Here is a 23,676-nt window from a genome sequence, read left to right on the forward strand (position 1 = left end):
CGCCCAGCGATCCCCGCACATTAACACTATCCTACGCACACTAGGGACAATTTTTACATATTACCCAGTCAATTAACCTAGAAACCTGTACGTCTGGAGTGTGGGAGGAAACTGAAGATCTCGGAGAAAACCCACGGGGAGAACGTACAAACTCCGTACAGACGGCGCCCGTAGTCAGGATCGAACCTGAGTCTCTGGCGCTGCATTCGCTGTAAGGCAGCAACTCTACCACTGCGCCACCGTGCTGCGGTGACTCAGGCGGTAGAATCGGGCAGTCAATAGACAATAGGTGCAGGAGGAGGCCATTCGGCCCTTCGAGCCAGCACCACCATTCAATGTGATCATGGCTGATCATTCACAATCAGTACCCTGTTCCTGCCCTCTCCCCATACCCCCTGACTCCGCTATCATGAAGAGCTCTATCTAACTCTCTCTTGAAAGCATCCAGAGAATTGGCCTCCACTGCCTTCTGAGGCAGAGAATTCTACAGATTTCTAACTCTCTGAGTGAAAAAATATTTCCTCATCTCCATTCTAAATGGCCTACCCCTTATTCTTAAACTGTGGTCCCTGGTTCTGGAATCCCCCAACATTGGAAACATGTTTTCTGCCTCTTGCGTGTCCAATCCCTTAATATTCTTATATGTTTCAATAAGATCCTCTCTCATCCTAATAAATTCCAGTGTGTACAAGCCTAGTCGCTCCAGTCTTTCAACATACGACAGTCCCGCCATTCCGGGAATTAACCTGGTGCACTCAATAGCAAGAATGTCCGTCCTCAAATCTGTACAACTGCAGAAGGACCTCTTTGCTCCTATACTCAACTCCTCTTGTCATAAAGGCCAACATGCCATTTGCTTTCTTCACTGCCTGCTGTACCTGCATGCTAACTTTAAGTGACTGATGAACAAGGACACCCAGATCTCTTTGTACTACCCCATTTCCTAACTTAACACCATTCAGATAATAATCTGCCTTTCTGTTCTTACCACCAACGTGGATAACCTAACATTTATCCACTTACACAACCTGTCCAAGTCACCCTGCATCCTCATAGCATCTTCCTCACAGTTCACACTGCCACCCAACTTTGTGTCATCTGCAAATTTGCTAATGTTACTTTTAATCCCTTCATCTAAGTCATTAATATATATTGTAAATTGCTGCGGTCCCAGCACCGAGCCTTGCGGTACCCCATTAGTCACTGCCTGCCATTCTGAAAGGAACCCGTTAATCCCTACTCTTTGTTTCCTGTCTGCCAACCAATTTTCTATCTATGTCAGCATCCTACCCCCAATACCATGTGCTCTAATTTTGCCCACTAATCTCCTATGTGGGACCTTACCAAAGGTTTTCTGAAAGTCCAGGTACACTGGCTCTCCCTTGTCCATTTTCCTAGTTACATCCTCAAAAAATTCCAGAAGATTAGTCAAGCATGATTTCTCCTTCGTAAATCCATGCTGACTCGGAATGATCCTGTTACTGCTATCCAAATGCTCCGCGATTACTTTTTTTATAATTGACTCCAGCATCTTCCCACCACTGGTGTCAGGCTAACTGGTCTATAATTTCCCGTTTTCTCTCTCCCTCCTTTCTTGAAAAGTGGGATAACATTAGCTACCCTCCAATCCACGGGAACTGATCCTGAATCTATAGAACATTGGAAAATGATCACCAATGCGTCCACAATTTCTACAGCCACTTCCTTAAGTACCCTGGGATGCAGACCATCAGGCCCTGGGGATTTATCATCCTTCAGTCCCATCAGTCTACCCAACACCATTTCCTGCCTAATGTGAATTTCCTTCAGTTCCTCCGTTACCCTAGGACCTCTGTCCACTGGTACATCTGGGAGATTGTTTGTGTCTTCCTTAGTGAAGACAGATTCAAAGTACCTGTTCAACTCGTCTGCCATTTCCTTGTTCCCCATAATAAATCGTTCTGTTTCAAGGGACCCACATTTGTCTTAACTATTTTTTTCCTCTTCACATACCTAAAGAAGCTTTTACTATCCTCCTTTATATTCCTGGCTAGCTTACATTTGTACCTCATCTTTTCTCCTCATATAGCCTTTTTAGTTATCTTCTGTTGCTCTTTAAAAGAGTCCCAATCCTCTGGCTTCCTGCTCATCTTTGCGATGTTATACTTCTTCTCTTTTATTATTACCAAGCTGATTTTCCCAGTCTACCTGCATGTTGAAATCTCCCATAACCACCGTAGCATTACCTTTGCGACATGCCAATATTGTCTCTTGATTCAACTTGCACCCTATATCTAGGCTACTGTTTGGGGGCCTGTAGTTAACTCCTATTAGGGTCTTTTTAACCTTACAATTCCTCAGTTCTATCCATACTGATTCTACATCTCCTGATTCTATGTCACCCCTTGCAAGGGACTGAATATCATTCCTTACCAACAGAGCAACCTCACCCCCTCTGCCCACCTGTCTGTCTTTTCGATAGGTCGTATACCCCTGAATACTCAGCTCTCAGCCTTGCTCCTCTTGCAGCCGTATCTCTGTAATTCCCACAACATCATACTTGCCAATATCTAACTGAGCCTCAAGCTCATCCACTTTATTTTTTATACTTCACACATTCAAATACAACACTTTAACTTCAGTATTCACCTCCCTTCTCACACCAGTCACTATTGTCCCTGACCTTACTCTCTTATACCTTCTCGAACTTTCCTTCCACTTAATTCGGGAGTCTTTTGCAACTGTAATCAATTCCCCTTTAACTCCATCTTTATATTCCCAATTTGTGAACCCCTCCCCCCCCATTATTTAGTTTAAACCCACACGTGTTGCACTAGCAAACCTGCCTGCCAGAACGCTGGTCCCCCTCCAGTTAAGGTGTAACCCGTCCCTTTTGTACAAGTCACCACTACCCCAGAAGAGATCCCAATGGTCCATAAATCTAAATCCCTGCACCAGCCTCTCAGCCATATCCCCTATCTCCCTGTTCCTGCCCTCACCAGCACGAGGTACAGGAAGCAATCCAGAGATAACCACCCTAGAAGCCCTGCTCTTCAGTCTTCTTCCTAACTCCTTAAACTCGCGATGCAGAACCTCTTTCCTCTTCCTCCTGACTTCATTTGTGCCCACATGCACAACTACTTCTGGCTGTTCACCTTCCCTCTCGAGGATGTTCTGAAGTCGGTCCGTGACACCTTTAACACTGGCACTAGGGAGGCAACAGACCATCCTCGAGTCTCACCTGCCACCACAGAATCTCCTGTCCGCACCTCGGACAATGGAATCACCCACCACTATGGCTCTGCCCGACATCGGTCTCACCGGTCGAATCTCATCGTTGGTACTGGAGCCACTGACCTGTCCGCCATTCGAACAGGAAGCATCTTCTGCCCCGACAGCTTCCAAGAGGGTGTACCTGTATTCATTCGGCACAGCCACCTGCACTCCACCATTCAAAACCTGTCTGGTGTTAACCTGGTGCGTGCAAGGAAGACTATGTGACCAATCTTTGGAAATAGATGATGTCAGTTTTAAAGGCAGACACCCCACCCCTCCCCTCACAACTGCTGTCCTAAAATTATCCAGCTGATAATGAACTCCCATTCCAGCAAAGAAACACACATGCATCGTCCAAACCTGAGCAGCAAGTTCTTTCCCATTCACTGATACTAAATTGTACCAAAGCTACAGATAGTATACTGTTGGTGCATTTATAGTCTTGCTGCTGTGTACAAAACCTGTAACTTACAAACATTTTGCTTGGGTTTCAACAAGGCTTTATAGTTTCTCCCAATTAAATCAAATTTATTTCACTGCATCTTGTTTCCATTTGGAGTGTGGGTGATTTACAGGACTAAAGGGAATCTACAACTTACTGTTGCACAAGATCACCATGCGTCTGTAGTGGAGTGCGATACACAATGTCACTTTAATTTGTACATGTTCACAGGCTGAGTTCTGAGCCATCTCATACATAGAAGCACACAAGTAAATGGACCTTGCGCTAAATGTTTGCCAGATAAACGGCATTTGCTAATTTGCACTTGCTGTTTAAAATGATCCCCTTATGATAGGTTTGTGACAGGACCTTGGGAAAACAGGGACTGGTTTCCTTCTTGGTGAAGGGAGATATCAGCGGTGAAATTCGTCACCGTCTTCGGTGCATCAGCACATGCACTGGCTGACACAGTGGAAGGATGTTTGAAGGTCAGGATGTAAAATGCATCACAAAAATAGAGCAGCAGTGACCCCTGCCTTTTTATGCACTTGTGAGACTATTTACAGTAGCTACCTTGAACCAAAGCAAATGCTTTCCAAATCCACAGAAAGAATAACCAAATCCGCATCCTTTCCTAGGCCAACAACTCCTGCATCAATGCCCCAATTACACTCAACACCGCAGTGCCTTGGCCAATGTCATTTCCATGTCAGTTACCAGACTCTTGAAACAGATAGTCTATTCCAAGCTCTATCATGGGAAGAGGTACCAGGCAGACGGCGGTCAGTGTGGTGGTGGGTGGGGGGGGGGGGGGGGGGGGAATAGTCTTAGAAACCTCAGAGCTGGTGTGAACAAGTTATTCTCTACCCCGAGGAAGAAAAAACAAGTTAATAGAGTGAATATTGTGCTTGGCAGCAGTCAGGTTGCGGAGCTATCACTGCATAAATTTGTCTTTTTAAGCGATGCATATTTGAATTCTGATCCATTCCAGGGCATGTTACAGGACTGAAAGCAACTTGCAGTTCACAAATTGCTGGGGCAGTTGCCACATAAATTGCAAGCCTCTTTGTAGCAGAGGCTGGCAATTTAAACAGCAAAAGCCAACGAACCTTATATGCAGCAATGCTTTGCACCACAGAGTTTCAAACGACATTCAAGAACTGAACTAAAAACTGAAATGTCATGAAATCAAGGATCAAAATTGCAATGGTATGCTTTCAAAAAACTTTGGTTAATTTGCTATTGTCTTTGACTTGTGCTGTTATTGCCTGATGTGTGGTAGCCAGAACTAGTCACCAAGACAATGGCTGGGAGATTTCACTGAGATTAGCACTGGAGTAAAGAACAGCAATATTGATGACTGATGAATAACAGTTGCTTTGCTGAGTCTCTGAATTTACCTCATGAAAAGCTGTTAAATAGGCCACAGGTACATCAGATGTAACTGCTAACGAAAACTTTGAGGTACATTTTTTTTGAAGGAATAGAATTTAAATGTGGAGAAGCTGTTTTAAACTTTGTAAAATGTCTTTATTAGACTATATTTGGATTACTATGGACTGTTTGTATCCAGACTATAGGAAACAACAATGAAGTGCTTCAGAGATTTACAAAGATAACAGCAGGATGATAAGGGACAAGCAGCAGGAAAGACATCAGACCTGGACTTTCTCAAAATTGTAGAATGAGAAGTAATCTGATGGAGGTCCTTTAAAAAAAAAAAAAAAGATAAAATGTTGAATCCAAAACAAAAGCCATGACAAGATTGAGGCAGCTAAATACATTTGGGGGGTACTTGCACAGCTGAATGTTGAACACACTGTTATTGGAATAGTTGAAGCAAATAGAATTACTGTATTTGAGAAAATGAGGAAGAACACGAGAGAAGAATGGTATAGAAAGGTGTGGGGTATCGGAGGCAAAGGAGGGTGTGTAATAGATGGATTTGTTAGGCCTAAGCTTTTTTTCTATGCTGTAGAATTGTATGTAATGAATTTGAAATTAAAAGTATTTATTCGCCGTTTGGATCAAAATAAGGAAAACAATGGCTTGGTTTGAGTTAAGAGGAAATACTGACACATATTCATGTGATTCTAATCTTGGAACAGGCATTTTTCAGCAGTAAGCATTCCAAAATAAACTTCCATTGCCAAGTCGAGCTGGATTGGTGCCATTGGGATATAAATTCTCTAGCCATGCTGAAAGTCATGGGCCAGGATTGATCTTGGTTAAGGGATTCTTCAATGCCATCGATGGTCTTCAATGGAAATAGAACACTCTTCATCTATTTAATAGGTTCTGAAAGTGGCAGTTACCTGCAAGTGCACTGTAGCTACTGAGCTCAAGTGAGGAATTGATTTATTTTTGCCTCTAAATGGCTGCAAATGTTTATGTAATACTATATACATAAAGCGTATTATGTAATATTTTGTAATGTTGCATGCGGAACCCGTGTATGCTTTGATTTCTTAACATTCTATAATCTTTGGGGAATTATAAATGAGCTTTATAATCAGCAAAATGCTCTGGCGCCTTGGAGCTGGAACAATAAAGTGCTGTTTGCCTTCATGCCTCTAGTAGCACAAGGGACAAAACTCATTAAAAGATATTTGAGGATAACTGATTTATGTGCATTTGAAAACTATTTCTAGTTTTTGTTAGGATTTGACACTCGTATATAGATGGAGGAATTCATTGTGAACAGTATCACCGTAAACTTAAAATATTTTATGGGTTAGGAAAACACATACACTTGTGATATTTTTATATAATTCCAATTTAAAGTTATGACTAGAACTTTTCTTAAATTTATTTCAGCTATGAATTAACAGTTCCTAGACTTTGTGCATTCATAAATTGGACTAGTAATCTGTATACTGTCCAGTGTAATTAATGTTTCTAGCAAATTAAATCTCCTCATCCTATGCCAATTCTATTGGGATTGACTTCAATTTTAAATTAGCTGCAGGCAATGTAGTTAGGAATAGCTGTAATTTTAATATTGTGATAAACAGAGGAGCACATTTCCTTCATCCTTTACTTACGCAAGTGTTAAATTGACTAGGGAACTTGAATGAAAATGGATTAGCAATTGCTATGCAAAAGGAAATTCCCAGCTGCACTGCATCATTGTGCTCATGGGACTGAGGAATGCTACATCATCCTGTTTTGCTCCCTTGCCCCAATCTCACTCCCAATAGTCCTCCTGGAGTTTTCTCTAGGGAGGCTACTAAATGGGCCAAGCATTCCTGTGTAACATTTGGGTGTATGCCCGCCAACAATCTGAATCTGGGAATTCAGCTGTAGTTCAGGGGCATGTTGGCCGGTTTGGGCAAGTTTCCACATTGTATGATTTTATGATCACTCAACGTCATGACAGCTTCATCCATGTGTTGTAAGTATTCGTTGGGTCAGGCAGCGACTATGGAGGCAAACTGATTAGTGTAGGGGGAAGATGCCAATATAAAGAAATGATGGCTTGTGCATCTCACTAGTCTGTCAGGCCAAGTCTGATCAGAATTTTATTTTTTTGGTATTGGAGCCTCTATGCGTATATGGAAGGAACAAAGCAGGTAGTGATTAAATTGTACAGTAAATATCTACAGATATAGAAATTGATCTGGTATTTCTCGATGTGTGAACTATTTTTTTTGTTGGGGAGTGGTGTGGTTCTTGTGAGTATTGCTGGTGAGGGTAGTGTCTATTACCTCTACCAATATACATTTATAGATTTAAGTGCCAACCACATTAGTGGATCTGGAATAACATATTGCCCTACCAGGCAAGGAACTTTCCCTGTTTTTTTCCCTGAGTGATGTCAAATGAGTTTTATGAAAGTGGTAGTTCTGTGGTGGTCATCATTATGAGTGTTGTTTCTTTTTGTTAAATACCAGATTATTAATCAAGCAAATTCCACTGCTGTCTTCTCTGCTGCTCCATGGAAAAAAAACATAATGCGAATCTTGAGCAGATAACCGTGAGAGTTTTGAATGTTTGAAGGAGAAAAATGTAAATGGGGTTGTACTATCTGAAACAAAGAAACATAGAAAAATAGGTGCAGGAGTAGGCCATTCAGCCGTTTGAGCCAGCACCGCCATTCAATATGATCATGGATGATCATCTAAAGTCATTACCCCGTTCCTGATTTTCCCCAAATCCCTTGATTCCTTTACCCCTAAGAGCTATCCAGTGAATTGGTGTCCACTGTTCTCTGTGGCAGAGAATTCCACAGATTCATAATTCTCTGGGTGAAGAAGATTTTCCTCATCCCAATCAAAAATGGCCTACTCCTTATTCTTAAACTGTAACCCCTGGTTCTGGACTCACCCAACATCTGGAACATTTTTTCTGCATCTAGCCTATCCAGTCCTTTAAGAAATTTATCTGTTTCTATAAGATTCCCTCTCATCCTTCTAAATTCCAGTGAATACAAGCCCAGTCCACCATTCATTCATCATACGTCAGTCCCTCCATCCCGGGAATTAACCTGGTGAACCTACGCTGCACTCCCTCAATAGCAATAATGTCCTTCCTTAAATTAGGAGACCAAAATTGCACACAATACTCCATGTGTGGTCTCACCAGGGCCCTGTACAACTGCAGTAGGAATCTGGAATTGCAACATGTAAAATAATAATTTGTATAGAGGCTAATTGATCCTCTGACATTCAAATGTCGAGGAACAGCATTGGGGAAGGATGGAAAATTAAATAGAGCAGGAAAAAGAAGATGGAAGCCAATGGCAAGTAGAATGGGATGGATGGAGTGGGTGGAGAATGGTGGAGGTAAAGTTGTGAGGAGGAAGATATTGTTTTCTGGTCAGGGAGTGGAGAATTCTCATGTGAGAAGCGATTAGGCAGATTGGTCTTGTACTCTCATACTTTTTGAAGAAGAGAAATTGATCTAATTTGAAATGAATGAAATTCTCACTGGACTTGACAGAGCAGGAGTAGAAATAATGTTCCCCTGACTGGGTGTTAGAACGAAGAGGTCACAGCCACAAAATAAGGGGTCAGCATTCGAACTCAAATGAGCAGAAATGACCAGTCAGAGGGTGGAGGATCTTTGGAATTCTCTACTGCAGAGCTATGTTGGCCTATTAGCAGAGCATATTCAAAACATTAATTTTTGGGATTTTAAGGGAATCTTTAGATATGGGGTTAGTACAAGTCAGAGACATTGAGATAAAGGATCAACCATTCCCTCCTTAAATGGCATAGAGGGCCTATTCCTGCTTTTATGTCTGTATTTTTAAAATAAATTAGACGTCCTTTTGTGTGTTTGATCAGCATCTGAACATCATTGCAGTTAGCTGCTGTGGTGACTGATCATTAGAGAAAGAGGGAATCCTCCCCCTGGGCATTTCCTGCCATTCTTACCTTTCTAATTGACTTAATTCTCCTCTATTATCACCAAAATACACCTCATTCCAAAGCTTTTGCTGTGGTGGGGAAAGTACATTTATTTTGTATGTTGACTCTGAAGTTATGGAATTTGAACTGCCTATGCATGTATACAAACCTCCCCCTTGAACCTGCTGCTGCTCCCCTGTGCTTTACTGGTTTAGCATTTTTGCACACAATGCTGCTTGCTACCTGATCCTAGCAGTGATATTGAAATCGTGTTTTCCTGTGTGGTCTTTTGCTTGGTAATTTTATAAATGTAGGTGGTCTGGTTGTCGTAAGCATTGGTTGGGACATTTTTTGTACAGATGTTGAGAAGGATTTGGCGATAATATGTTACTGTGGATTACCTCCAGTAGGCAGTTGCAATGTTAGGGATGCATTTACATTGTATCAGAAATATAACATTTATATTTTTTGAATAATTCTAGTTAACTGTAATGATGTTCTTTCATTCAAACTTTGTCTGCAGATAATGTTTCATTCACTTGAACATTTAGGAATTTATTTGTAGCAGAATAAAATTGTTTATAGCTTTTGCTCTGCTATGTAACAATGTACACTAAAAATTGCTTTGGATACGCAGTTTAGAATAAAGAATTGAAGTAACCTTGACAGATAAGATTCGCGGCACGGTGGCGCAGCGGTAGAGTTGCTGCGTTCCAGCACCAAAGACCTGGATTCGATCCTGACCACAGGTGCAGTCTATGTGGAGTTCGTACATTCTCCCCATGACCGCATGGGTTTTTTTTTCGGGTGCTCCGGTTTCCTCCAATATTCCAAAGACGTACAGCTTTGTAGGTTAATTGGTTAGTTATAACTGTAAAATTGTCCCTAGTGTGTGTAGGATAGTGCTAGTGTACGGGACGATCACTGGTGTCTGCGGACACGGTGGGCTGAAGAGCTTGTTTCTATGCTGTATCTCTAAACTATACTAACCTAAAATATCTCAGGATGAAGCTAATACCTTTGCAGCCTAACCTTTAACTTCTAAATAACTCCAAAGCTATCAAAGGAACACAGGCGGAGCCCAGTTCCCTTTCAGAAAACTATTTGTAAGTCGAAAATGATTAAAAACAGGGTGTGGGAGAGGATCACAGAAACAGCCATGACAGGAGTGCGAGCAGATGCAGGAAGAATAGCTTGTAGCCGGCTTCATTGACTCGATGAGTGAGCGAGCAAGTCTGCTCAGCGCTCCCAGCTCCACTTAGCTCTGCTCCACCCAGCCTCCAATTGTTGTGGCTTGGGGGTCAGGAATCTCACAGAGCTATCAACTCCATCACCATCCACCCGCTGGTCTCCCAAATGCTCGTGTGTGTGCATAGGGTTTCCATAAGTTGGGCGTTTGTAGGATCTGTATCTAAATTTTAACTTCATTTTGCTTGATTTAGGCTGAGGAAATTTGGATGAGGAAAGGGAAAGCTATACCCTTTGAGAAAACAACATATTAAACAATACAACCAATTTATTTCTGAACTGTTCCTCTTATTCGCCTTGCTTCAATTGCCGTGATAATTATTGCAAACCCATGGGACAGTTTGTGAGGATGCTTGACTCTTTTAGAATGTATTGCATCTCATTACACAACCTTTCTCATGCCCTGTCACACAAACAATACTGTTTGCAAACATTTGTTCCCATTACTTGTATATTGGTTACAATCAGATTATGAGTGGTTTCCTGTCATATACACCAGGGGTGCAATAAAATTCCTTGTTCACATTAACCCCAAAGTGTACAGCATAGGGTAATGATAAAGGCACCACTAAATACAACAACAACAACAAATGCAAAACAGACTAATGCAAAGATGGTAGTGCAATCTGAAGTAGTCTTCTTGCGTATGGCGTGCACAGCCTAAAGTTGTAGGTCAAGGGTAGAAATCCAGGCCAGGGCAGCATCAGTTGCTGGGTGGATGGCCTTGATGCCACCAGGGAAAAGCCTCAGTGAGCAGTCATTCACGATATGTGGGATGGTCTGGTCTCGATATCCGCAGTCGCAAACAGGGCTATCTGTCATCCCCCACTTGTGCAGGTAATGGGCAATTCTTGCATGGAGGGTGCGGATCCTGTTTAGGGTTAGCCATTGCTTGCGATGGAGGGCAAATCCTGGTGGGTTCACTGTGGGGTCTGTGATGACCTCTCCATTGTTGGTGTTGGCATGTTTCCAAGCTCTGAGCCACTCAGTCTTGGGGTCAAAGTTTTCTAGGGATTTGGCTGAAACCCAGAAGGGTTTGCGGGACTTTAGGCGCATGTTGGGCAGATTGTTCAAGGATGGGAATGTCAGGGTTAGCCTCGATGGTGCAATCAACCTGACGTGCACAGTCTAATCTGAAGTAGTCCAAAATAAAATAAAGCGTGATGATGAAATAACTGTATGAGGTAGAGATGGGAACAGTTCTGGAAAGAGGGTGTGAAAGAGATGATTGGTTCAGGAATCAAAGTGTGGAAGGAGTTGTTATTATCTGGACCTTAAGGCTTTCAAGCTTCTGTACCTTCTCCCAGAAGGTAAGAGAGAGGGACTGGCCGAATTGGCAAGCATCTTAGATATTTCTAGCACCTTGATGCAATGCACCGTGAAAATAAACTGGATGGAAGGTAGTGATAAGCTTGTGATGGACTAGTGTATTCTCTGCAGGGTCAGATGGTCGAGCATAGTTGGGGCCGCATGGGACGGCATGGGGGTGCAGCGGTAGAGTAGCTGCCTTACAGCGTCAGAGACTCGGGTTTGATCGTGACTACGGGTTCTGTCTGTCCGAAGTTTGTACGTTCTCCCCATGACCTGCGTGTGTTTCTCTGGGATCTCCAGTTTTCACCCACACTCCAAAGATGTGCAGGTTTGTAGGGTAATTGGCTTGGTATAATTGTAAATTGTCCCTCGTGTGTATAATAGTGTAAGTGTGCGGAAATCGCTGGTCGACACGGACTTGGTGGGCCGGAGGGCCTGTTTCTGTGCTGTATCTCTAAACGAAACTAAAGCAGGTTGTAATTTTCTCAGATGCCAAAGAAAATAAATCCACTGATCTGCTTTCTTGAGTACTCCGTGTGTGAAAGGACCAGATTAAGTTTTTGATAATCTGGATCCCAAGAAAACTGAAACTGTTGACCATCTCTACAGCAGCTCTGTTGTTGTGGATGGTTGTATTCACTTCCTCGCATCCTTGGGTCAACCAGCTCTTTCATCCTTGCTGGTGTTAAAGGCTCGATTCTTGCTCTAAGAGCATGGCACAACATTGTTGATCTGGCCAACATTTATAGTATCATCGTTGTCCTTAAAGATTGAGTTGGTGCTGTACTTGGTCAAAGACTAATACACTGTGTGCATGCAAAGCAATTAGTATACTATGTAAGGTTCTGCAATTTTTTTTTGTCAAACCTTAAATTGCCTGTACACTACATACTCAAAATTGAAATAGTTTCCTACCATTGATGATGATGGTGTACATCAGATTATGTATCGAATTCCATCCACTATCAATTAAGGCAAAAACAATTCTCCTTTGAAGAAGGACCAGAAAAAAGCTGTCCATTTTATAATGATACATTAAAACTGAATGTGCAGTGCAATGGGTGCTGCTTCTGGGAGGGCCAGAGCTTGAATGCAAAATTGAGGGCATTACATTTTAGTGGGATGGTGTGTGGGACAGGGAGTTCATAAGTTATAATAGGATCAGAATTAAGCCAGTCGGCCCATCAATCTCTCCATCAGCTCTCCATTCAATCATGGCTGATCTCTTTTTCCCTCTCAACCTCATTGAGGGGTGCCATGTGCCATGGATTATGCCATCATCCTGTGGAAAATTTTGTTCTTTGTTTTTTGGGGTATATTTCCAGCATATTAATGTACACAATGCCCTTTCTCAAGTAGAAAAATCTAATTTACTTCAATTAAAAATTACACTCTAGTTAAGAATTGTTTCAGGATATTGTAAGTTGCTGCCTACTAATTCACCACTGTTTTTAAAGGCAGTTAATATTCCCTCTGTCACCAAAAGCCTTGTCCTTTTGTGCTTAAGATAAGCTGTCTTTGTGAATACACAATGTATGTGAGATCATCATAGGTATTGCTTGAACATCATTCTGTTTTCAATGGAAAATTGAGTTTGAATTCGAAGTTGTCTTGATGCTTTGCATTTGCTGCTGAAAACTGACATTGAGTAGATCTTTTTCCTTGAATAATGTCCTTGGGAGATACTCGGCCAAATCAAAGAACAAGAAACTACCATAAGACATTTACTCTTTGATGATTATGCACCCAATGCACCCTCGGAAGGTGATATGCACGAAGGCATGAACATATTCGCCAATGCCTGTGGCAATTTTGGCCTCACAATTGGCACACAAAACACACATTATGCCCCAAGCATCCCACACATGGAACAAAACATACTTGTGAATGGTCAGAGGCTTTCCGTAGTGGACAAGTTGACGTATTCTAGGCAGCACCCTCTCAAGATCAGACAACATTAATGAAGTCAACAACAGGATAGCAAAGGCCAACTCTGCTTTTGGAAGGCTGAGGGACGAAGAGGGATCAGCCTTAAGACCAAGCTGAAGGTGTATTGTGCCATGGTCATACTCACTTACACTGTCCTTGCAAGGCATGAACATGTGCAGCAGACATACCAGACAGCTTAATCACTTTCACAGGACCTGTATGCACAGAATACTTCACATTAGGTGGCAAGCCACGATTCCAGGCAGATTCTGTCCCAGACACCGTCCCAGCAACTTCACATTATTGGAATGATCACGGTGGACAGGACGTGTCATCAGGCATTTTTCTGACCGTGACAGCTCACTGAGGGCAAACGGTCACATAATTGATAGAAAAAGACTCAAACTCTCTTTGAACATCCGCAAAGTGTTTCAACATTGACACCAGCAGGAGCAACAAGCATCGGATCCTTCTGTTTGACCTACCTGCATAAATAGTACTCGTTTGTGTGAGGAAGCTGGAAAGGAGGAAGGAAAATAATTTCAAATGAAGTACCACTGATGCTGCACCATCCCTGCACCTCTACCACCTAAGTGGAAGGTCCTTTTGATCCTAGATTGGTCTAATCAATAATTAACTATCTCTGCTTACATCGCAGCACTAAAGGCTAGATGTCATGGTCTTACTTGAATGAGTGACCAACACAACACAAACTACTGGACCTTTTCTGTAGCAATGATAATCTTTGATTTCTCCAATCCTTCTCGTGAGACAGTGGAGATCGCCAGCACAAGTTAGAGTTGTGAGAATATGCATTTAACTGGGTATGTTAACAATAAGATGAGCACTTGTCTCATAGAAGAGATGGGGTCAGCAACTTCTACACTTTCAGCTAACTGAGAAACTGGTTTATTGATTAGACCCACATGCTCTGGAGCAACCTGTCATTGTCATCAGCAAAGATAAGCACAAAGTGCTGGAGTAACTCAGCGGATCAGGGAGCACCTCTGGAGAAAAGGAATAGGTGACGTTTCTGGTCGAGTAAGCTAATTTTGAAACAGGCCAAGGATTGCACACCAACTTTGAGTATTGGAGAATATAGATTTGGGATTATTTCTTGTATTTTAAAATCAGCTTTAATGTTAATTTTTATTTTGGAACTTGCTATTCACTTACCACCCAGTTGTTCACCTCCATCTCACTTGCAACATCTGTTGGTAGTTATTTTAATACCGTGTGGTTGGTCTAAGGGTTAATACATAAACTGTGCTATCCTCAAACCAGCAGCTATGTTCCAGCAAATTACAGTCTAAATATAGATCACATGAAAAGTGTGTAAATTCTAAATGATATGCTGCTCTATAAAATCTCTATAGTGAAGGTTGCCTTGCAATTGAAATGCAGTTATCAAATATTATCTTTGGGTGAAAAGTCATGCTGCTTGCAGTAGCTGAGAAGTGAACAGAACTAATTGAAACGCTGTTGAGGCCTATAACATCTGCTTGAAGCATGGTTTCCTTATTTTTCTGATTGTATTGTACTATTTTTGGAGAGGTTGGGAATATTAATACAATCCTTTAAAAAAATTTGTATTGGTTTCTGACCTCTTTGTTGATTGTTCTAATACCTAAATGCTCTGGTAGAGCTCTGCAGCCCAAAGTCATTAACCTTTTAGTTCAGCAAAGCATTCTGCCCAGAAGCAAGCTGATTAACTAAAAATTTGGTGAGAACAGCACATGTAACGACTTGCTGGGTGACAGGTGATTGGGTTCTCAATGTTTCTCAGGCTAATGTTTGCACAGGTTTCAATTGGAGATCTTACTTTGCAGAATAGATGTGGTTTGTCCTTGTGGGGAGGGGAAAAAACACAAGATATCTGTAGCTGCCATTCATAAAGAATTTCCATGCGATGAAAATATGTTGTTTATTCCTTTTATTGTCAATGTATCTAGAATATGGAGAGCAACATTATTTCACTGAATGTTTATTGTGTTCTTAATTTTTTCAATTAAGTGTATTTTATTGTTTGACTTAAATCTGCAATTGGAATATATTAGAATGCATATCTTGCATTTGAATGTTTTTTAACTGATGGAAGCATGGGAACAGGAATAGAATGTTATCCCTCAAGCCTGTTGGGTTTTTTGATGAGATCAGTATCTTAACTTCATCCAGCTGCCTTGGCTCCATATTCTATATATTTGCTTTTGTTCCCTTTTCAAGCAAAACAAATCTATCGATCTCAATTGAAGTAGCATCTTTTTTTTTGTGAGTGTTTTTTGCTTTAATAATACTTCATGTGAAGTAGTTTTTTAACTTCTCTCCCAAATTGTCTATCTCTGATTTTTAAAATTATTCCTTTTGTCCTATATTCTACACGCCCAACCGATTGCAAAGGTTGTTATTTTACATTTTTCTGTACACTGCCATGCTCCATTTGCTCTGAAAGTTTGTGGAAGATGGATAGTTCAACTTGTACACATCTCATCTCAGGTAGAAAAATGGCTTTTACTAGGGCAGATTTTGATTAAAGGTAACTATAATAATAATAATAATAATACATTTTATTTATATAGCGCTTTTCATATACTCAAAGACGCTTTACTATGTGGTAAGAAAGTAGTGTGTCAAAGAATGACATACGATTGTTTACTGCTAACTTTGTGAATGCAGCACCTCTTAATGTCTGTGACTTTTATTGGTGTTATTCTGATATTTGCCCATTAAACGCACTGCATTCCCTCTTACCCAGAGAGTAGATAATTGCACATTGGGGCATGTTCTTTTAGATTATGCATAGTCATGCAGCCTTTCAGCCCAACTTGTCCATGCTGACCAAGATGCCCCACCTAAGCTAGTTCTTGACTGCATTTTGCCATATCTCTGTCAACCTTTTCTATCCATGTACCTGTCCAAGTGCCTTTTTAAATTTTGTTTAAGTACCTACCACAACTACCTCCTCTGGCAGCTCACTCCTTATAGCCATACTCTCCAAGTAAAAAAGTTGCCCTTGGGTTCCTATTAAATCTTTTATCCTTCACCTTAAACCTGTGTCATCTGGTTCTTGATTTCCTTATCGTAGGATTCACCCTATATTCTCATGATTTGAGACATCTCTATAAGATAAACCTCTGGAGTCTCTTGTATCTCCTGTAGCTCAGACCACGCTCAATACCCAATTCCTATTCCATACCTTTTCCATGTAGGTGCAGAGGATGCAGATCTCTTCAAATTCTCACCATATAGTGTTCATACATTCCTTTTAGATAAGTTCACCTGCACAACTTAAAAATTTAATGTTACATTTTTTGTTCATGATATGATGGAGATAGTGGTAGGCTGGAGAGAACAAACATAAATTGATAGCCGCTTTGTAACCACATCCATTTAACGAACAGATCTTGCCCCATAAGCATTATTTCAAGTCTCTCTTTCCCATTCACTCTGTTTTGGATGTTTTTATTGTGCTGGAAGAATCTCAAGAAACAGTGCTTCCTTTCATGTAAACAATTTCTCATTAGTTTACCAACTTTAGATTGTCATCACAGCACTGTTTTTTACCCTTTGAGTCTTTCCCCCTCTCCCCACTCCAGACCTACATAGAGAGCAGTTACTGGTAATAATTATTTTATTGCTCTTCCAGATATTCTGCATCTGTTTTTGTTCCTTTATCTTGTCTCATTTATTATTTAACCTCATTATTCCTTTCTTATTTTAATATCCCATAAACTTTCCTTTCCTTCACATTATTGCAGGCCTTTGTTTTTGCTTGCTGCCTTTTACCCACCAAACACCTGGACCCTCACCCTGACCGTCCTGCTTTAATGTGTGTAACAATCGAATTCTCCTTGAGTTTGTTCTGAACTTTTTGCTTGTTATTAACCTTTGGTTTCTGTAGTTTTGGTTAAAACTCCATATTTTGTAACTTGCTGTCAAGCACAGATTCTGTTCTCCCTGCAGGAAAGTTAATGGTTGAAACGTAAGGAATTAATAGGCCCATGTGATAATTTACCCCTCTACCTGCTTTTTTTTTTACAGAAGATGAGGATGATGAGATGCCCGAACTGAATCTTGGGACTGAATCAGAGTTGGAGAACCAAGAGGGGAAAGCTGACAGTAAAGAAGGTAGATCACTTTTTAATGTTTGCGAAATCCTTTGGAGCATGTGTGGGTTGAAACGTTATGTTTGCCAAGCCAAGTTTAACGTTGAATCTATTTTATGACGATTTCTGCCAAAGGTTGCAGAATTGATTGGGGTTAGATGGCTGAAAAGGGTCTCACAATCAGCAATGTTAACTCTGTCTTTCCACAGGTGCTGCCTGAAAGGCTAAGTATTTTGTGCGTTTTTTGTATAATTCCATCATTTTCCAAAGTGGTGGTTGGTGATTTTCGATATTTGCTCTTTGCTGGGCGGCTATCAATGAAATTAAATAGCTTGCTGAAACTGTCAATAAATAATTACAATATCACTGTTACTAAACAAAGCTACAATTGCTAAAAATATTAGCAATACTATTGCTTAGGATTTGCACAACATCAACTAGAAGGAAAAAGTAAGCCGGTTGCCTTTTAAGACGGTCAGTTTCAGGCCTTCGTGTGCTGATAGTTTCCAGTTTGGAAGAATTTAAAATTTGCCATGCTTCTATGTTTGTGATCAAAACTGGCAATATATTTCTTTCCCAGTAGATGTCACAATTTTCACAGGATGTTATTGAATTTGGTTAGAATCTTAAGTTTTAGGTAAATAAAAAAAAAACCATTGTGGGAATGAGGGAGTCCTTTGTACTGGTAATAAATGCTGCCCTTAGCTACTAGCTTTGTGGTGATAGTGGTGTGCCATTATTTTGAACTTCGAAGCAAGTTCTGTACCACTTCAGAGGGTAGTTAAAAATTAAGTATGTCGGTGCAGAATGAATAGCATATCTATGTCAACCAAGAGAAGATTGCCAGGTTTTCTTTGAGGATTTCACTAAACTGGTAAAGTTTTAATAATTTCTCCATAATCCTGATATTATTTGCAGGATTTTGTTTTTTGAAGTTTAAATTTAAACTTGTATTGAGATTTTAAAAAATATGATTAATTTAAAAAATCATCTTATCTTTTAATTTATTTGTCAGTTGTAATGTACTTAATAGGTACTTGTCAACTGCTTTTTGATAATATTTGCTGATGTGAACGGTGGAAGATATGATCTTGAGGACAGCATTTATGCAAAACTTTTCATCAGACCTTTTAAAAAATTAACTCTTCCATGATTATCAGGTGATGTACAGTGATTGTGAGGTACAATGAAGAAAAAGGTAATTGCTGCAAAATGTTCATCCAAAACCATAACAAACATTACCACAGTTTCCTGTCCATTAAAAAGCTTCCTTCATGTCAGTGCAAAACGAGAAATGCTGGTGATAGATGGATTTTAATGTAAATGTCATCTGTGATGGGAAACATCTGTTTTAAGATCTAAATTGAGTTCCTGCCCCTTTAATATATTGTATTAACACCTTCTGGCAGGGGAGGGCACTGTAAGATATCTATATCAGTAGCATACAAAATATGATTTAAAGAAAATCCAATCCACCACTGGTTTGTAGTACTTTTGTTCCTCTTGAAGCATTTTTGTTATGAAAGAGCCTTAGAATCTGAGGAAGGAGTCAGATTATGTTATGAGAGCATAAGCAAAGAATAAAATAAGCAGCCTTAATATCATCATTGACCACTTTATCAACAATTTCTCGTGATAAACCATTTATAACAGGTATAACAGGTATAACAGAGCTTTATTTGTCGTTCGGTACCGAAGTACCGAACGAAACTACATAGCAGTCATAGAAAAAAAAAAGAACACAAGACACATAACCCCAACACAAACGTCCATCACAGTGACTCCAAACACCCCCTCACTGTGATGGAGGCAACAAAACTTCCCCTCTCTTCCCCACGCCCACGGACAGACAGCTCGTCCCCGACCGACCCGCACAGTCCCCGCACCAGGCGCTGAAACGTCTCGCGGCCGAACCGGGCGATGAAAGGCCCGCGACCAAGCCTTGCGCAGCTAAGTCCCGCAGCCGAGCCGCACCAGCGGTGAAAAGTCCCGCAGCCGAGCCGCACCGGGCGGTGTTAAGTCCCGCAGCCGAGCCGCACCGGGCGGTGAAAAGTCCCGCAGCCGAGCCGCGCCGGGCGGTGTTAAGTCCCGCAGCCGAGTTGCACCGGGCGGTGTTAAGCCCCGCAGCCGAGCTGCACCGGGCGATGTAAAGTCCCGCAGCCGAGTTGCACCGGGCGGTGTTAAGCCCCGCAGCCGAGCTGCACCGGGCGATGTAAGTCCAGCGGCCAAGCCGCACCGGGATGTAAAGTCCAGCGGCCAAGCCGCACCGGGATGTAAAGTCCCGCGGCCAAGCCGCACCGGGATGTAAAGTCCAGCGGCCAAGCCGCACCGGGATGTACAGTCCAGCGGCCGAGCCGCACCGGGGGATGTTAGGCCCCGCAGCCGAGCCGCACCCCGCGCCGTGAGGAAGAGAAAAGTTCCCCACACCCACCCACCCACACCCACCCCCCACACACCACCACCCCCTCCCACACATACACAACCAAAAAAATATATATAAAAATCATCCCAACACCGACACTCAACAAAAAAAAGACGGACAGACTGCTAGTTGAAATATATGCATGTATTGGCTAGGTTAGCTATCCCTGTTTGAGTAGTCTTTTTGCCAACTCGAAACTTGAATAAAGTACTGTCTCCAACGTAGATTAAGATAATCTTCTCGGGAAATAAAAACAAAATGATTATTTGACGTGGGCATTTTTGACAAGGTGTGTATTCCCCTTTGTTAAGTTGCACCCACAGTGTAGTTCTTGCAGTGGTTACTGGAGGTAGGAAAAAAAATTGTGGGAGATCTTTGGATTTTTACAGATTTTAAAATTGATGCAGGAACAATTTAGTGACTTGTGATGCAGGTTTTGAAATATTGAATAATGGTAAGGAATATAGTGAGGTGAATGATAGCATTGAAGAGTGCAGAAAACAAGCGATAACTGAGGGAGTCAAGGAATCATACATTCCAATAATATTGGCTACTGCCAATAATTGTTAACAACATTACCCTTTTGGGTATGTATTATGAATGAAAATTGCTTAAACTGACCTCATGCCAATTGTAGATGTTCAGAAAGTGTTGATGTTTATTTAAGCTACAAGGAAAAGAACATGTGAAAAATGTAAAACTAGCCATTTAGCTATTTATTAGATTGAAAGAGGAAGATTTAACGATGTTTTGCATTTTGATTATTTTTTAAAATAAGCCATGGATTGGTTGAAAATAAGATAAACTATTTTATGTGATAGGATCAGTAATCACCCTTGGTAGGGCTGCAGCAATATGTGGCATTGACAGTGTGTGCAAGATGGTTAAATAAAGGGTGGACAACAGTCGGATCTGAACATTCCATCTTTAGACACAAGGGCAAGTGTACTCCCATTGGGTTAATGCTCAAAGGATTTCGTACCCCAGTATTAGTAAAACAAGTAGCTGTATGCTAACTAGCTCTTTGAGCATGTCCTGCCATCCATCCAGATCATGGGCGATGTACTATATCAGCTCTATTTTAAGCACTTTCCCCATATTCCTTTATTCACCTAATATCCATACATTTATCAATCTCTGTTTTGAATGAGCCACTGAACCTCCATTGCCTTCGGTGGTAGAGAATTCCAAAGGTTCACCACCCTTTAAGTGAAGACGTTGTCCTCGTGTCAGTAATAAATCAGCACAAAATGACTGCTCCTTGCTCTCAATCTGTGCCCCCCAGTCCAACACTTCTGTCAGGAGTGACCTTAGCCCTGCACCTAGCCCATGGAGCTCTTCAACGGTTTTGTGATTTACAAAATGATTGGCAACTACTTATAAAACTGATCAATATCATGAGAGATATTTCTGCAGTATGTTTATGTACAGTAAAGATGTAGTTGTATATTGGTTCAATGATAGGGAAACTGGGATGTATTAATTAACTGTATCACAATTCCCATTCTAACTGAAGCATCAGGGTATCCAGAGCTTGTGATAGAAATTATTTTTTTCTTGAAACTAAAATGGTCATATTTCTGTTTTAATTTTTTTAATTATTGACTTTTAAGAAATAGAGTTCTCTGGACATGCCAAATGTGCTGGTTTCAGGCTTGTTCAGCACATCACTAGAGCTCCATTAAACATCAGAAGAAAGGGATAATTATTGTGTTCCGAAGAGGACCAACTGACTGTTCCTACGAAAATACAGCTTTGCCAAATAGTGGTCTGGTTACGACATGGTGGCCTGTCTTATTCTTCAGTGTTCCTTAGCAGCATGCTTTGATCAGCCATTTGTGCATCTGCTGGCTTCCCTAGAAGAAAAAAGGGATCATCATGAAACTGAGATCAAAGTACACTTTCGAGTACCGGTTACCAAAGAGAGAAAAATTATAGATGATTATACAGACAGCATGGAGGTTGGAGTTTGTGGTTACAGTGAAGTATTTTAACAAGCGTTGCCTCTCCCTGCTGCATGTTTGCAAAAGATTGATTTTCTTTTGACTTGTCAAATGTGGAAGATTCCATGGTATTTTGGAAATAATATTGCAAAGTAATTTTGAGCTTGAAGCCACAAATAAAAAATGAATTTATATAATTATGCAATGTAGGTAGCTGCAAAAGAGTTCCAATGCTCTAAATTTATAAAATTTATATTAAGATATCTGAAGGTAATGGGATTTATTTAGATGATATTTCCACTCATAATAAACATTACGTTGAAAGCTCTTGGAAAATTCATTCCTGAAACAGTTGTTCATTTTATTGAAAGATGTAAAATAAAAATGTTATTAGATATTTTAAAATTATCTTTACTGCCATGATTAATTGTTAGTAACCTAATGCCGAATGACCCAAGTATTTTATTTTAAATGTTCTAAATATTTAATAATTTTGTACAATAAGCAACAATAACAAATTTGAAAATCTTGTGTCGAATTTCTGCAAAGTTATTGGATGATAATGAACAGTTAAATATATATACTTTGGTACTTAAACATGCACAACACAATAATGCAGTTTAATATTTAATTTAGTTCCAGAGGAAAAAAAGCAATTCCTTCTAGAGTTCTTTTCCAATTTACCTCGCCATTCCAGTTGGTCAGAGGATTAAATTGCATTTTATAACCAAAGCTATGTATTCAAGATTGTAAGTGCTGTAGAGTTAGAGTTATACGCCATGGAAACAGGCTCTTGGCCCAACCCAATCATGCAGACTTTGCATATCTGAGCTGGTCCCATTTGGCCCTTATGCTTCTAAACCATTCTGACCCATGCACATGTCCAAATGTCTTTTAAACATTGTAATTAGTACCCACCTCTATCACTTCCTCTTGCAGCTCATTCCACACATCCACCATCCTCTGTATGGGGCAAAAAAAGTTGCTCCTCTGGTCCCCTTTATATCTTTCCCCTACCCTGTAAATAAATATACAAAAATATATTTATATTCCCTCTCCCTGAGATAAAAACTGTGACTACCTTTTCATCATGATTTTATATACCGCATCCCTCAGCCTTTCATGTTCCAGGGGAAATAACATTCCAGCCTATCCAGTCTTTCCCTGTAATTCAAGCTCTTCTCCTGGTAAAATTCTTGTGAATCTTTTCTGCACATTTTCCAGCTTAATGGCAGGGAATGGAGGGATCTGGATCACATGCCCACTTTGTCCATGCTCATCTATGCTAATCCTATTTGTCTACATTAGGCTTGTATCCCTCCATGGCTTTCTAATCCAACCTACCTGTGCAAACACCTATTAAGAAGGACTCACTAAGTTGTGAGAAAAATAAACTGCTGGGTTGTTCGTGGAAACCTGAGTGCAATCGCCTTTTATGTTTGCCAGGAGTGTGCCCATCGAGCATTTTCATGAATAGATAGAGTCACTGTGACTACCTTTTCATCATGAGGCGCTGTTTTTAATAGAATTGTGACATTGGATTCTAGAAATTCAGGAGTCACTTGTGCTTTGGAGTATACTGGCCCCCATCTAAATAGTCTACCTGGGAATTATCTGAAAAAAAGGTGCAGATAGGCAGCTCTTCAGAAGGGCAGCCCTGATGAATAAAGTG

At 40.8% G+C, this 23,676-nt stretch overlaps 1 protein-coding gene across 4 annotated transcripts in view; it reads left to right on the plus strand.

Annotated features, from left to right (window-relative positions):
- Positions 1–23,676, plus strand: part of dync1i1a (dynein cytoplasmic 1 intermediate chain 1a) — a 143,814-nt gene that overhangs the window by 61,836 nt on the left and 58,302 nt on the right. For all 4 annotated transcript variants that reach the window (XM_078422337.1, XM_078422346.1, XM_078422353.1 and 1 more), the window contains one exon: positions 17,575–17,661. In XM_078422337.1, coding sequence (XP_078278463.1) covers positions 17,575–17,661 — 87 coding nt within the window. The remainder of the gene's footprint in view (positions 1–17,574; positions 17,662–23,676) is intronic.

This window comes from Rhinoraja longicauda, chromosome 2 (genome assembly GCF_053455715.1).
Source record: "Rhinoraja longicauda isolate Sanriku21f chromosome 2, sRhiLon1.1, whole genome shotgun sequence".
Classification (NCBI taxonomy): domain Eukaryota; kingdom Metazoa; phylum Chordata; class Chondrichthyes; order Rajiformes; family Arhynchobatidae; genus Rhinoraja; species Rhinoraja longicauda.